This window comes from Strongylocentrotus purpuratus, unplaced genomic scaffold (assembly GCF_000002235.5).
Source record: "Strongylocentrotus purpuratus isolate Spur 01 unplaced genomic scaffold, Spur_5.0 spur5_scaffold_13, whole genome shotgun sequence".
Lineage (NCBI taxonomy): Eukaryota > Metazoa > Echinodermata > Echinoidea > Camarodonta > Strongylocentrotidae > Strongylocentrotus > Strongylocentrotus purpuratus.
The window spans coordinates 35,600,312-35,616,810 of NW_022145598.1; the positions used below are offsets into that span (position 1 = coordinate 35,600,312).

Here is a 16,499-nt window from a genome sequence, read left to right on the forward strand (position 1 = left end):
TAAGAATGATAACGCTCACAAATTATTTTTCACCTCTTCCTAGAACTCAACCTTCTCTTTAAGTGTACGCATCGCCAAAACACGTTTTGCTCTCGATATACAGGGTTCCATGTTGCTATACTGCTAGTCAAACAATGAGCCTCAAATATTACTTCTACAAAGAGATATTGAAGTTCAAATACCCGCTTAGTGAACTGTAAAACTTTGTGTTGAGTAGACTACTTAGAGCACGGGTACACACTCACACAGAATTGGGCTCGCACAGAAGTAAAGTCTGCCTTGAGTTCAATACACACCCTTTCTTCTTTAGCGGTTTACCTATACAATGCCAGGTCAAGTTTTTTGAGGTTGATTTTATACATTCTAGCTATACACAAATAATTTTTTCAGGTGATACACTTTAACTTGAATAAGCTATATGCAATTCATCACATCATCTACCAATTAGTCTTGGTAATTTAATATCTACCTATCTTGCTTTTTGATAGGTCTTTAATATATGAATAGATATAAGATACCTTAAACAAATTATACAAGGTGTAAAAAGTAGACTAACACAGGAAGAATCAAGGAACATATGATTAGTTTTGTTAACCTATCCTAAACAGTGAGCTGGGACAATCCTACATGTTCTTATTGTGGCAAGAAATATTATTAATTTGATCTACAGTCTGGCGACTTATCCACTAGACCACACCGGGGTGGAGAGTAGCAAATATAGGTTACATCTTGCCAAAGGATGTTAGTACTGGGCTCCGATTTGAACCCCGTACCTTGTGATCTACAGCCCGGGGTCTTATCCACTATACCACAACACCTCTACTCAACACCTTTGAATTTTCATCTTTGCAATGACCATTCTAATCTCTGATGCATTTAGGCCTTTATCATATATAAAACATTACTTTTTAAAAATCACAAAACAAATCATAGAATCATTTGACTTGGGACAATCCAATCATAAATAAAGTAATCACTGAATATATCACGTTATATATGGCACATTAATATATTAAGCAGATTAAATAGCATTAAATATTGGCGACTACATATTCAGTATCTATTTCACAATAAAATGATACAATGCAAGTTTAATCGCCTTGATGCAAAATGGACGAAAGTAAAACAACTCAATAGATTGATTCTCAACAAATTTCCAGATCAAGAAACCTGAATTTCACTACATGTACATCATGTATTTCATGCACCTCATAAACATCACATATTTCAGGTGTGGGCACTTTGCTAAATTTGATGAATTGTTTATAACAATACATGACTGATAACTTAATACATTTTCCACCTATACATTATGTAAACGTACCAATTTCAACTGAACTTAAGCACACTTTTAAGCTAAACCCTTGTTCATATTCACTGAAACATAAGGCAAGGCTTTCATGAAAATGATTGGAGGGATATTATTTTAAAGTGCATCACATATGCAAACACACACAGGGAAATTTTATGCACATGGACTTCACTGGTTAAGTATATAGGAGCAAAATTTACCTCTAAATTTCTGGGACTTCTGGCATCTGTCTAAAGTGTCCTGTTTGTACTCAGCACACATTTAATTCTAACTCATAACAAACTGAAGAACAATTAATGTTCTACATCAACATATAGCCAGATTCATGTCTAGCAATACATAATTGTTATAGCAATACATTTCTAACTAAGTAGAATATTGTATGAATTGAATATCTTTAAGTAGCATTTATGATTACAAATACAATGTACATTTCATTTCATAAGGCATGGTTATTTACATTTTCACTACAGTACTTCTTGTTTATATTTACAATTTATTAAGTCACAACATGACTACTTAAATACCTGCGTTTGAATTTTCTCTACCTCTTCTTGGTTACTCTATAACAGTGTGTAGCAAAGAATTCAATCTTCGTCACCATTGGAACAGATTCTGCCCATCTCATATACCTCTTATTATCAAGCTTCTTCTAACAACTTGGATTGAGGTTAACTATCATAGTAGGTCTATGACCAAATACTGTATAAGCAGTTATTTTTGCAGAGGTTTCATTTTCACGAATTTTGCAAATAACTTATTTTTCTGCTCCATATTCATTCAATGATTCATTGGAGGCGTTTGGAAGAACAATATTTTGGAAGCACTTTTCATGAGCTAAGACACAATGAGGTGATAGTGTAATATGTCAGACATTAAGTATTTATAATTGTAAATAATAGTTTTAGTCTCATCCATGCATGATTGTATTTTGTCTCCTGATAGCCATTCAAACTCTGACTTGATTCACATTTTTCTAACATTTCTTTAAAAATTTCTAATGTTTTCAAGAGAGTCAGAAAAAATTCACCAAGACTGCAACAGTTCTGATGTCTCCTCGCATGCTCCATCTCCCTGCGATATTTCCACTTGTAAAGTGGACTTCTTCAAGAAACAAAACCTTTAAGAAAGATTACAGAGAGTCCTTTTCAGGACTCCTCAATCTTCCCTCTCTCTCTCACATGGTGCACCCGCAAGCCTACTGTAAGACTTCTGTTATGTAAAGGATTCATTAACCCCTGCATAAGCCAATCAGAGAACAGCTTTATAACCTCCTCATGCAGCAAGTAACACCTAACTAGCATGTAGGTGGACGGCATGGAGAGGTGATGTGATGCTATCTCTAACACCACACTCTAAAAAATCAGTAGGAAGCACCACAATAGAGCGTAGACAAATCTTGTAGAGGGGTAAACGCTAACACCAATCTTGAAATCAGCAGTCAGGACCTAAAGACTAGAGTAGAGACCGATGTCCAAGAGAGGGGGACTTGTGTTCACATTGACACTTAACTTGAAACGGCATTCAGGAACACCAGAATTGAGTATAGAGAGAGAGAGAGAGAGAGGTGTCACAGATGGGTGATCTGGTGCTAACGCTAACGCCAATCTTGAAATAAGCAGTACGGACCCCCAGAGTTGAGATTGATGTCCCAGAGAGGGGGACTTGTGTTCACGTTGACACTTGACTTGAAATGGCATTCAGGAACACCAGGATAGAGTGTAGAAAGAGAGAGGTGTCACAGATGAATGATCTGGTGCTAACGCTAATGCCAATCTTGAAATAAGGTGTCACAGATGGGTAATCTGGTGTTAACGCTAACGCCAATCTTGAAATAAGGTGTCACAGATGGGTAATCTGGTGTTAACACTAACGCCAATCTTGAAATAAGGTGTCAGATCTGGTGTTAACGCTAACGCCAATCTTGAAATAAGCAGGTAGGAACACCGCACTTTAAGTGTCAAGAGGTATCACAGAGGAGTAAATTGGCACACAGCATTGAAAAGCAGCTCCAGGCACTTGCACATTTGTGTTGCTTGGGGCTACAAGAAAGCAAAGAACATCAAATAATAAATTTTAAAAAATTATTATAACCACTGATGCATCTATCCTAATAAAAGAGATATTCTGTTATTTAAAGGCCGGCTGTACTAGTTTGGCCAGGAGGGATTAGACCACACAGCGTGGTTACCAACAGGTGGTTATCTTATCAACTCAGCTCTCAATGAACAAAAGAAAAAGAAGATCATGGGGGACCAATGGACACCGCTTAGACATTGTTTTCTATATAGAGGGAGCAAGTAGCTACCAGTAAGACGGTGTGGCTTTAAAAGCTAGAAAATCACATACACATATTTATGACCTAAAGCCCTTGAAAGATGGCAGTTGTGCATTTGATGAAATACCCACTCACAATCCACCTGTCAAAATGTGGCCCAATAAAAATACCAGAGTTATCAGAGGTTTTGTTTGGCACATGCACACCAGCTTTGCAACTCTCTTGGGCAACCAAGTCACTAATCCTCAAACACTTGACGGGTAAATTCAGTGAGTCAGTCACGACCTTTACAGAAACACCAACAAAATAGACAGAGATAAAACTGATAAACTCTGCCCTGAAGGGATTTGTAACCTACAATTTTGGATTAAAGAAAGAAAGATATGAATCTAGATCTTCTATTATCTAGAACCTTAAAAGTCCTTAGTCTATCTCTCGACCCTGTATAATAATTTCTGTTCTATAGATGCAGTCACCATGTATGTGTATGTACATGTACATTTAGTTGAATGATTCCCCCCCCCCCCCCCTCCTCATCTCCGTTCAAGATGTACATATAAATACATGATGATTGCATTTAGAGAAGAGAATTCAAATATAGTGAGGGAAAAGAGGCAGACACAGAGAGACAGACAGACACAGAGAGAGATAGAGGTATAAAATTTAGTATTTGACTAATGTCAAATTTAAGACATACACTTTCAAAGACAGAGAACATGTATGTAGTGAACATAAATTTAGTGAATGAGAAAGAGAGAGAGAGTGGTGGAGAGAGAGGGAGAGAAAGAAAAAGGAGAGGCATATCAAAGATTAGAGATACTTGACTATTAGAGGACTAGAGGAAAGGATAGAGGGGGTGAGGAGAGGGGGGGGGGTAGAGTAAACAAAATTATTAGAGAGGGGGTTGGAGAAAGAGAGACAGAGACAGAGACAGAGAGAGAGGGAGAGAGAGAGGGGGGAGGGGGAGAGGGAGAGGGAAGATCTAGCTACCTGATGAGTACATTCAAAGAGTAGACAGTCATAGACCTCCTCTCCTTCTTGACCTAGCTTGACCGCCATCAGGTGCCTTCCAAGACTGTCCTCATAGTGGACGGCTCGGATGATCTCTACCAGACCATGCCTCCATCTTACCACCTTAGAGATGAACACAAACACAGAATATAAGAGCAAACAATTATTCTAGATGAACGTTAAAGGGAATGGGTAACTTTGTCCCAGATTCTGAAAAACAATCCTGGATTTAGCTCATGCTGCAATGATAATTATAAACCTTTAGGTCAGTCAGGAACCCCATGACTTTTACAAGCCGATTGTCTGTCTGATTATCAAGATATTTATGATAGGAAATCGAAACCAAATTTTGCGTTTTCCTACTTTTTTTCATATTAAACACTACAGTCTATTGGGGAACACGAGTATGGTAAAACCGGTCACTCAGAGATTTTTACTTTTTGGGGGCATTTCTTGTTCATTTTGAAGCGCAATTTTTTTAGGGCTTCAATATTACACCATATCATAGACACTGATAACACGTAGGGCCGTGCATCTCAGATTTACCATTGTTAAACAATGCTTTTAACCACTTGACTGCTACCCACGTACATGTACGTGCTTAGGGCATTGCACTTTCAAGACCATAGCACTGCATAATGCCAAGCCCTACTGTGTAATCAGCACTGCAATGATGTTATACAGGTCTTGAACAGTAGATGGCGCTCTTCCCAAAAGAATCCAGATTTATTTGCTTACAGTATACAGTTTTTGTCAGGTTTTTGTACAGTACAAAAATGCAGTAACACAGGGGGTATGAACGCGTTTTAAGCCAATAGCAGTCAAGTGGTTAATGTGAAAAGTTTGCTAACCCTAGCATGACTACAGGACACACACAAAGACAGAGATAGACGTGTAGAAAGGACTGAAAAGTGATTAATGAAAAAACTCTGAATTAAGGTCTAACTCAATAGAAGCATGCCGAAAAGCTTTCATTGTTTTGACGATGACTATACTTCATCCAGCACAAGTTGTAATATAATGAATCAATTACTGAAAGAAAGTAGAAGATGTAAATATTTCACCAGTTCACCCTCGCTGCGTCTGAGGGTCTGATTTGAAACTTGGGGGACCACGTCTTTTAGTTCAGATCTGATCACCAAATTTCATTTTCATTGCTCTTTGATAAAATACTTTTTGGAATTATCAACCTTTGATCACTGTTGGGTGTTTGTTTCTTTGGTCACATTGCATCCCTGATATCCATCAGGCTTTCTGATTAGCAGGTATGAGATATTTCCGTTTTCAATGGTGACTGATGTTAAAAGTTTTAAAAAAAACACTTAAAATTCTAAAGTTTGGTACTCTTAAAAATGCCTATAAAACTAACCAAAGCTTTGTGAAAGCTCCAAGTATAAAATAGATATCTGTCACAATATTACTTGAAGGTTTAGATGGAGATAAAGAATATTTGTAAAGCGCTTAGAGACATATGTGGTAAGCGCTATATAAAAGCTAAATGTTATTATTATTATTATTATTATAATCATAACCATAAAGCTAGGGTAATAATGTGATTGCGGGGCCCTCAGATAGAGCAGTATTAAGATTAATGAGGCTATCCTGGGTAAATAAGATTATTACCGTAAATCTCCTTGTATAAGGCGCACTTTTTTGTCGCCGAAAAAAATTGAAAGTCGGGGGTGCGTCTTATACACAGGTACACAAGTTTTGATTTATGGCGCTATGCCTGGCAATGTCTCCCAGCTCAGTAATCGGTGTGTTGACTCACCACTCGGAAACTAGAACAACACTCAAATTTGTCTGTCATCTTGGTTTGAAAGTAATCTTTCTAATAGATCTCAATATGTAGTTTATAATAATAATTCCTCCAATTTTGCTTCGGCGTACCACAAGGTTTTATCCTAGGTACTCTACTGTTTTTAATTTACATTAATGATCTTACACATTCTCCTAAAAACGACATTGTTACTTTTATTTGTGACAAGTTCACAATCACAAATCTGCGCCTTCAACTGCACCTCGATGTTAGATGAAAGTCCTTCCCGCGTGTTTTTTTCTCCCCCCTTCAAAATAGGGGTGCGCCTTATACACAGGTGCGCCTTATACACAGAGATTTACAATATTATCATTATTATTATTATGACGAACCTGGGGCGGTCTGATACCGGCTGTCATCTGATATCTATCTTGAGGAATCTTCTCCAGGATCTTGATGCCATACTTGGAAAGATTCAAAGTGACAAAGTCCTGGTCACTCTCCGCAAACTTGAACTGCCCATCCATCTGATGATAGACAATGAATGAAACAGAGAGATGAGATTAAGAAGAAGAAGAAAAAGAGGTGTAGTGGTGGTTATTTTACCTGACTGCTAAGGAAGCATAAATGCTTGTTAGTAAGCAACCAGAGGACCACAGCTTTAGGTCCTCTCCAAAAGACATGGTAATGAGGATCAATGCCTTACCAAAGGGCACTTAGCGCAGAAGGTCACTCTATTGAAAATTGGGCATATGTATGATGATGATAATAATGATGATGATGATGATGATGATGATGATGATGATGATGATGATGATGATGATGATGATGATGGCAGTGATGATGGCAATAATGGGGACGAATTGACAGAATGGTTACACTTTGAATGAGCACTGAATCCACCGATTATCAAGCTACTATAATACTACCATTGTTTTTACTGAACATGAACCTGGGACCTGTTATCAATAGCAATTTACAAGCTATTGTTATAAGCTACTGAACTAATGGCATCTGATTGGCTGAGAGAAGATTTGTCATATAAATTTAGCATTTGTTATAGATAACAAGTTTTATGAAATGGGCCCCTGGTCCTGGTCTTACCTGTGCTTGGTCCAGGGCTTGGATTAGATCAAGGTGGTCTTCTTGTGAGTGTTGAAGACCCTGAGCTGAGGCAATCATCCCTACGTACCTCACCATGAAGTCCACTGATAGGGTCAGAGGATCCCTTACAACTGAAAGATGAAAACAAAAAGAGAATGAATGTTATTATTATTTATTATTATTTTATTTGGCATTTTGTATAACAAATAACAGACAAACATAATACAAAGATCAAATATAAATAGGCTACATGGATGTTTTTTAAAACAAATATTTGGCGCCATACAAATGCTGTTCATCATCATCATCTTCATCAGAATAGTTTTTAAATAGTTGAGAGGCGACTTGGCTCAGTCTGTAAAGCGTCTGTCTGTCGAACCAAAGAACATGGGTTTGAATCCAACCCAGGCAGAAGACTGAAGCCTGCATTATGTGTTATCATTCCGTTTCATAGACCCAGGCTATGTTAAGTGGAAAACACTCCGTCCCTCGGATAGGACGTTACAAGTAGGCGCCACGTAGAGGATAGTCACCCCCTTTGCACATTAAGAACTCCCTACACTATTCGTATAAGAGTAGGGGAAACCCTGGTGTAATGGTCCACCTGCACACCCCAAATCAGTTATACTGGAAAGAGATATTCAAGGGTTACCTCCCAGGCACAGGAGACGCTTAATACTTCATAGTAATCTCCTGCTCTCTCTATCTCTTTCCCTGCATCTTATTTCTCTCCCTGTACTATTCTTATATACTCTTCCCTCTTTCCCACTCGCACTTTCACTGTGTCTCTGTATCGCTTCCTCTCATTGACCTTGTATTGTTTTGTCTCTTGTATTTTGTATGATTTATAGAAGTAAATACAACAGTACCATTTTCCTCAATAAAGTATGATTTTCAAAACAAAAAAAATAATAAAATAATAATAATTTAAAAGATGTTAGAGGGCCCATACTTCTTATGATAAGTAATAAATAAACTCTCCTGAAGATGGATGTATGGATAATCCTAGTTAAGGTACAGATGAAGAGACAGGGCAAAGGGGCAAAGGCTACAGCAGAAATGTCCTCTTCTTATCTCTTCTTACAAAGTTAAAAGTAATGCCTTCCTGGACAACACTTACTTTGTAGGCATTCAAGTTTTTGTGAACATACTAATTCTTGAATTTACATTTCTATGTGACACTACACGGACACATATCACTATAATTCACTTAGGCAGTAACATTTTCCCTGGATAAAGGAAAATAAGTTGATAAGCCTTTATTAATCCATCTGAATCACAATGTAATAAAAACTACTTCTGTACATGTAGATGGTAATCATTGATTACTATTAAACAGTACAGACATCGGACTGTGGTAGAACTTAAGTGTTTAACTACATCACGTCCTATATCTTGGTTATAGGAAATAGAGAAATCGTGAGTTTGCCTTAATGTTTTCTCATGTTCTTTTGGCAACCATGGAGTGGTTCAATGTTGGGGAGACACAAGATATATAAAAAGAGTGCCTCCTTTCTGCCAAAAGCTTTCATGTGAATCCTAATGAATGGAGAATGATATCCAGACTAAGAGAGCAATGCAAACGAGATTAGGGTGGGCAGGAAGGGGGTTGGAGAAGGCTGTACCCAATTATCAATTCATATTAAGAATCAAATAGGATGGTGAAGATGTTCTAGGTTCGACAGGGAGAGTGGGAACTTGGAAGGGTGAGAATAAGAAGATGGTGACAGAGAGAAGACCAGAGAAGGGAGACAGAGGCAGGGAAAGAGAGAGAGAAGTAATCAGATGAAGAGAGAGAGATAGTAGGGAGAGGCAGAGAGGAGTAGCAAATGGGGGAGGGAAGTAGCAAAGAAGGAAGAGGGGGGAAAGAGCTTGGAGAGGGAGGGGGAAGTTGGGAGGAGATGGAAGTAGGGAGAGGGAGAAAGAATACGGGAGATGGATAGAGAAGTACAGAGAGGGAGCTAGAAAGCAATAGAGAGAGAAAGAAAGAAGTAGGGAGAGGGAGACTTAAGTACATGTAGGGCGATAGGGACAAGAAGTAGGGAGAGAAATAAGTAGGAGGAAAAGGACAGGTCTTTCAAAGATTTTAAAAATTAAAATTAAAAAAGGAAAAAGGAAAAAAGAAAATAACACAAATAAAAGAATAAAACAAATATTGCATTAGAGAAGCTTGAAGGACAGGAAGGTGTAAATGGGCAAATGTCTTCTCTTTTAGAAAGATATCCAGTGATGAAGAGAGAATTTGCAAAGATGAGATCAAACAGGTTGAACTAAGAGATGGGACAGACAATCACAACTTTTGATGAAACAGAAAGATAGTAGAATATTTATGATCACAGACTTAAAGAAGAAAAGATACTCCTTAACATCAACAAAGAAGGAAGAACAGAAGTACGAAGAAAAGACGAGAAGATAGATTTGAGGCATGAACATCTCAAGACATCTTATTAGAGCAGCTGTGCTTCCTACCTACACCCTCCATCGAGACATTCCATCTCTCGGATCCTTTACTACCCAACCACGGGATTGTAAGAGGAAATTGAGAGTGGCACGCTCCCCTCCCCCTACCCCACGCTTAGATTAAATCTGCGACACAAGGGGAGGATCTGCGTCTCCTATCGTGATTACCGTGCCACGAACCACACAGAATGAACAAGCGTGACAGCCGCTCAGGCATCCAAACAATTTACGGATTCGGACCTGATCTCTTTTTCATCTCTAATGCGTAAGAGATGGATTTTGTAGCGTGTTTTACACCAGGGTGCGGGGATAATCGCCTGCCCCCGGCCAGCTTATCTGTCACATGCGCCATCCATAAACCTTGGAATTTCCTTTCAGAAAGCAGTGGGGTCACCGTGACCTTTCTACAGCATCTTCGGTTGCATCCCTTACCCCCCTCCCCTCCTTTAAAACTTCCTACACCACTGCAGGCTAGAGCCCTTTTACTTAAAGTTCTTTACTCTTCTCTCCTTTACAACTTCCCAGCCCTCTGCAGGCTGCAGGCTACAGGCCTTTTATGTTAACATCCCTCACCCTCCCCTCCTTCATTGCATCCTACGTGTCTGCAGGCTATGATCCTTTGACAAAATTAATGGACTATTAAACCCTCCCCTCCGTTTGAGCTTTTCAGACTTTAAGCCTTTAATATCTAACTTGTAAACCCTCCCCTCCTCTACTACTTCCTTTAAACTCTTTAAACTCAAAACCTTTCACATTTCAATCTTACTCTCTCCACTCATACTGTACTTCCAACAGCAATTGTAACTACAAACCTGACACATTTCGAACCTAAAGTACTGCTACCCATTTTTTTATTAGTATTGTGCCATGTTTTCTCCAATGTCCTTCTACACGCATGTACTATATCCATTCTCTATTCTTATTAATAATAACTGATTTTATAAAACAACCAAATAAATATCATCCAACTGTTTCCATGTAAATCTGGGCATCGATAATTAGCAAAATGTTTCTTAGCAAAATGTAAATTAGCTGAATGTTTCTTGCCATTAAATCGACAGTCAGCAATGATTCATGAAAGGTTAATGTTGCAAAAATTTCTAGTTTTAGAGTTAACCTGACAAGTTTATTACTATAACCCCAATTCCTCTTTCACCAAAATAGGTTTACTGACTCATAAACTGATCTAAAGGGAGCAAAAAGCTACAACATGGTACGACTAGGAAGGAAAGGGCATGCCAAAATTAGAGAACCATGTTCAAGATAAGGTTCAAGGTGATAAAATAATTAAGGACTGATTAAAACAATATTTTTTAATATCAATCTCCAAATCTGCTGAGACAAGAATGTTTCCATCAGTTTGTCCTGAGGAATCTGCTTTAAATTGAAGTCAAAAATAGAAAAGAAATTGCCATTGCATTAATTCAATTAAGAAATTTAAAATAGCATTTGTGTTGAAATTTGTAAAGCAGAAGTGTATAAAATGTCGATTGGAAATCTCTTGAGCATTGTCTTCACACTTAGGGGTGGAGACAAGATCTCACTTGAAGTTCTCGCCTGATCTCGCCCTGAAGTCTAACGGTTCAAAATTGACTTGTAAAACTAGCTGACGTCTCTAAGGTCTCACTTCTACCCGAATGGTTTCGGTCTTGAGAATATCTGTTTTCCTTCAGGCCATCCAAAGGTTCATTGAGCTTGGCTGGGTTCCCTGAGAAGTCCAGATAAACTACAAATGTTCCAACATATAAACTCCTCTAGATTTGTCTCACTTTAAAGAACCTATGCCACTATTTGCTTGGTAAAGTTGTAGTTAAAACCTTTAAAGGCCCACTGCACTGCTTATAGCTACTTGCGCCCAAACAATGCCTAATCGTTGACCATCGGTCTCCCATGATCCTCTTTTTCTTATGTTAATTGAGAGCTGATTTGATGAAATAACAGGCAACTGTCCAGTGACCTTGCGCAGTGTTCTAATCCCTCCTGTACACTAGTACAGATGGGCTATAAGTTTCAATTGATGACCCTCCAACAACAATGCAAATTCACATAGCATTGAAACATATGACTGCTTGAAGTTTTAAAGCCCCACTGTCCTACTTGTAGCTACTTGCTCCCTCTATATAGAAAACTTCCCCAATCGGTGCCTGTTGGTCCCCCATGATCCTCTTTTTCTAATGTTAGTTGAGAGCTGAGTTAATAATGAGATAGCCACCTGTCAGTGACCTCGCTGTGTGGTCTAATCCCTTCTGGCCCAGTAGTATTGAAGGTCTTTAAACTTCATTGAACACACGCAGTCATTGTAAAGTTCTACCATCTGTCAAAATCTCTAGGTTCATTGCATTTAAACAGCAACCAACTCCCAACTGCTCAGAATATTTGTGTTATTAAACCATACAATTACTTGTGGTTACGACCTTTGAGTGAACTTTTGAGTTCTAGAAACTACGAGTACATACACAAAGCCCCTCGAAGTGTTGGGAGCCCAAATTTGCTTTAAAATTTGATGGCAAAATTTCACTTAAATTGTATAATGATGTGAAAGAGGATGTTATATAACACTCAACTCCTAAGTATGTTTAAAGACGAATATTGATGAAAAAATACATAACTTGGGTTTTGTGTTGTACGCAGAAAACCTGAATTTTGCATTCTTTTATCAATATTCATCTTCAAACACATTTATTCTGAAAATCCTTGCAGAAGTCAGTGTTAAATTTCATTCTTCATTATACAATTGAAGTGAATGATTGCCATCAAATTTGGTTGGCTCCCAGCACTTAAGAGAGGCTTTAACTACAAGATAACTTCTAAATATCAAACCCTGAGTTTAACTAATACATTAAGAACTGTTGCGTAAACCTAGTATGTACCTAGTCTTGCTGAAAGACCAAATGTTTCATGAAGCCTGCTTTAAAGGGTTTACAATCATATCCTTGTAATCAGTTCTTTTGTATGAAAGCAGAAAAAAAAGAAATAAACAGAATGGTACAAGTTTGAAAAAAGTCGGGCCAATAATAAGAACATTATGAATATTTGAAATATGACATCACTAAGTCTACGCAAAGCTCAAATTGGCAGTTCAGTCGATGGATTGTCACGTAGTCACTGACAACTCTCCAGTTAGTGTACAAAAATATCATAAATTTCTGTTTTTCTCCTACGTGGCCTTCTCCCTTGAGGCACTACCAAAAATATATTATGGTCAAAATATATTGGGCGTCTTCTTTGGTGTTGATTTCTTGGCTGCTGGCTTCTTGGGTGCCTTCTTTGGAGTCTTCTTCTTCTCTTTCCTCTCAGTCGTTTTCTTTACTGTAGGTCCTCTAAAGAGAATAGACCCTCCCTAGTCATACATTTTTGCCAAATTGAAATTTTATTCATTTTGTGTGTTGGAACGAATGGGAAAGTTGTCTGCCACTACATCATATAGACATTACTGATTCAGCCACTTTTAAGTGTCCATACCTATAGTATAAGTAAGTATAAGTATAAGTATAAGTATAATCATTTATTATCCATATCAGGAAATTTGGTTTCCACTGGTTACAAAGTAATACAATACAAACATCTAAATAAACTATGACAGGACAGTGATACACATATGATTACAACTTTCAAAACTTCATAACTTTCATAATTGTTGTCCGATTCTAGTCAAAACTTTTCATAGTCGATTGCCACGTCAGTGTTTCCTTTGACACGTATACTTACAAGGAGGTTTTCTGTCTACCACCATACTACTATCTTTGTACCCTGGCCGTGATGAGGTGACAGCTTTGGGGTCTTGACGGAGAGGGATCGCTGCTGCAGGATGGGGCTGTAGCAGGGAGGAGAGAGAGACAGTGAAGAATAATAAATAATAATACAAACGGTGCTTATAAAATGCTTACCACCGAAAAGTCTCTAAGCGATAATGATAAACAATTACATATTAAACAAAACAAAATGAAAAGAAAATGTGATAAACCTACAAATTACAATACATATGAAATATACATCAATGTGAATAGAGTACATGTAAGTTAATCATCACTAGCAATTTTTGAATAAGTGTGTCTTAAGACAAGTTTTGAATTGGTTAATAGTCTGACAGTTTTTGATATTTAAAGGTAGTTTGTTCCAAAGTTCAGCAGGAGCTTCGCAGAAAGAGCGATGATCATAAGAAAGAGTTGACACCGGAGTAGACACGAGGTTTAATTTTGAAGATGACCGTAGAGACAGAGGTAGAGAGAGACAGGAGAGGAACAGTGTTAAAGAGAGATGGTCAGATAGGAGAGTCAGAATGAAACATATAGATCATTTATTTGTAAACATATTAAAAAATAATCATTCAGAGTACAGCATCACACTTGTCTCATCAGTCTTGCTGTTGAGATGCTTTTTATAATGCCTGGAGAGCTGGTGGTTGCTTTTTATACATTTTGAGGGGTTCCTATGTAGCCTTCTATGTAACCTTTTTCAGTCTTATTATGTATAATATTTCTGTTTGTTCCCCAATAAAATGATATTCAAAATAACAGAAATAATGGTGATGATGCAATTTGTCCTCACATACAATGATTTTCAAATAACTTAAATCACCAACACTTACAAACTGGTTTAGATTACTAGAGTTGCATTGTCATAAGGCCTGTCTTCATCAGCTCGAGATTGCCAAATAACCCACTATTTTCTGATTTGGGAAATAATCCCGAAGTTACAAATTGTATCTTCATCAGCTCAAGACCTCAAAACTTGAAACTCGAGCTCAAGAAATTAGCTCAAGATATCTTGCTCAGCGTTCGTGCATAGTGCAAGTCTTCGGGCTGGTGAGGACGCACCGGACAAATAGCTGGATATTCTGCAAACTAGCCCAAGATATCTTGGGATGATTATCTCGACCAAATATCCGCTAATTGCGAGTTCGGGCTGATGAAGACGCAAATTAATTGGATAATTTGCGATCGGGATAGTTCAAATAGCGGGATATTTGGCAATCTCGAGCTGATGAAGACAGGCCTATAGATTTGTTTGCAGAAACTGCAAATCATGTAGTGTGTTAGAAATTGAATTAGCCATCTCAAGAAAACGGGAACAAGATCCCCACTCTCCCTCTCTTCTTCCTTCCATCTCTTCTTTTTCTTGTTAGGTGGGTGGGTAGAGCATTAAGATGACTCAGAATCAGTCAGAAGATATATCGTGTGAATGATCAAGATCTGATGCTGATAAGAGGTCACTTAATCTCGGAGATAGATACTAGTTAAGTTCCCACAACAATTGTTAAGTCTAAGTATTAAATCAAGGTTTTAAACTTCAAAGTTATCTTGTAGTTTTTGACAATTGTTAAGTTCAAGTTTTAAGTCAAGGTTTTAAACTTTGAAGTTATCTTGTAGTTTTTTATTGTGCAGACACACTTGTCATTGCAAAACTTCAAGTTTACTCAAAGTTATAAACGAAGTGCCCTCATAAGGTTAGCCCGATAACCACGATCAGCGGGTTTCCTAATACAAAGTTTTGTGCCGTGTGGATGCACTTAACTTTGAGGTTATGCAGGCTTGTATGTCTGCTTGCATGGCTTATACTTTAATTAGTTGAATATTTTTTGTTTCGGTCCTGTCCGAACCCTCATCATTATTAGTGGATCATGGTTTATAAGTTAGGGGGTTTGGTAAAATTGAAGCTTTAAACTACAATAGTGTCGTGTGAACTTAGCTACTAAAAGCAATAAATATATTATAGATGAATACCTATGCTCATGGGCTCTGCAGAGGCACTGTCATATTGGCATCATGTGCAAAAAATAACAACTCTCATGGATGGTAGGATCCACATCTCAAGGGTATACACACTTTCACCATCATCCAGTTTCCCATCTTGCTCCTCTCCTTCTCAGAAGATATAAAGAATGATAAATTCATTTCTTTATTTTAGCCCCTTGATTAGATGCCTTTATAGTGACCTTTATAGGGATGCTCCTAAAAGCTGCAGTGTAGAATATCCTTTGATTTAAGCATCTTAAACTTCAACTTAATATCGTAAAATAAGGTTAACAACAGATTACTAAAGGGGGTATCTCACTGAGCGGCGGAAGCTTATGAACATTGCGAATTTGGATTTGCCAACTTTTCTGACGAATGTTGGCCAAAAATCAGCGAATTTTAGTGACGTTTCGCGATAATTAGCAACATTTGAGCGCATGTTCCTGAAAGTGTTTGCGAAAGGCAGTTGGCGACTATCAGCGACTGTAAGCAAGTTTTAGCGACATTTTTTGCGAAGATTAGCAACTATTTGCCAATCCTTTGCCACTATTTGTGAACGTTTGGGACCTTTTGATAACTCCTGGTACTCAATGGGTCGATTTTATAAAGGAACCATATGATAACATGGTCGCTAGCATTGGCGAAACAAAGAGAACTGACGATAACAAAGAGTGACACCGTCTTGCAACCGTTTGCAAACGCAAACGATTGTTTTGCAAACGCTTACGACTGTTTTGCAAATGCCTGCAACTGTTTGAGCAAAAATAAATTCGCAAAAAAAAAAATTGATTCAACAAGAAAAACTGTTTGCGACAATGAAAACTGTTTGCGAACTTTCTT

General features: G+C 37.9%; 1 protein-coding gene across 3 annotated transcripts in view; it reads right to left on the reverse strand.

The window, feature by feature from the left end:
* Positions 1-424: 424 nt before the first annotated feature.
* LOC594795 overlaps positions 425-16,499 on the reverse strand; it is a 33,038-nt gene continuing 16,963 nt past the window's right edge. For all 3 annotated transcript variants that reach the window (XM_795736.5, XM_011673489.2, XM_003730825.3), the window contains 5 exons: positions 13,633-13,738; positions 7,465-7,595; positions 6,753-6,887; positions 4,581-4,724; positions 425-3,354 (listed from right to left, as the gene is read on the reverse strand). In XM_795736.5, coding sequence (XP_800829.2) covers positions 3,283-3,354; positions 4,581-4,724; positions 6,753-6,887; positions 7,465-7,595; positions 13,633-13,738 — 588 coding nt within the window. In that variant the 3' untranslated portion in view covers positions 425-3,282. The remainder of the gene's footprint in view (positions 3,355-4,580; positions 4,725-6,752; positions 6,888-7,464; positions 7,596-13,632; positions 13,739-16,499) is intronic.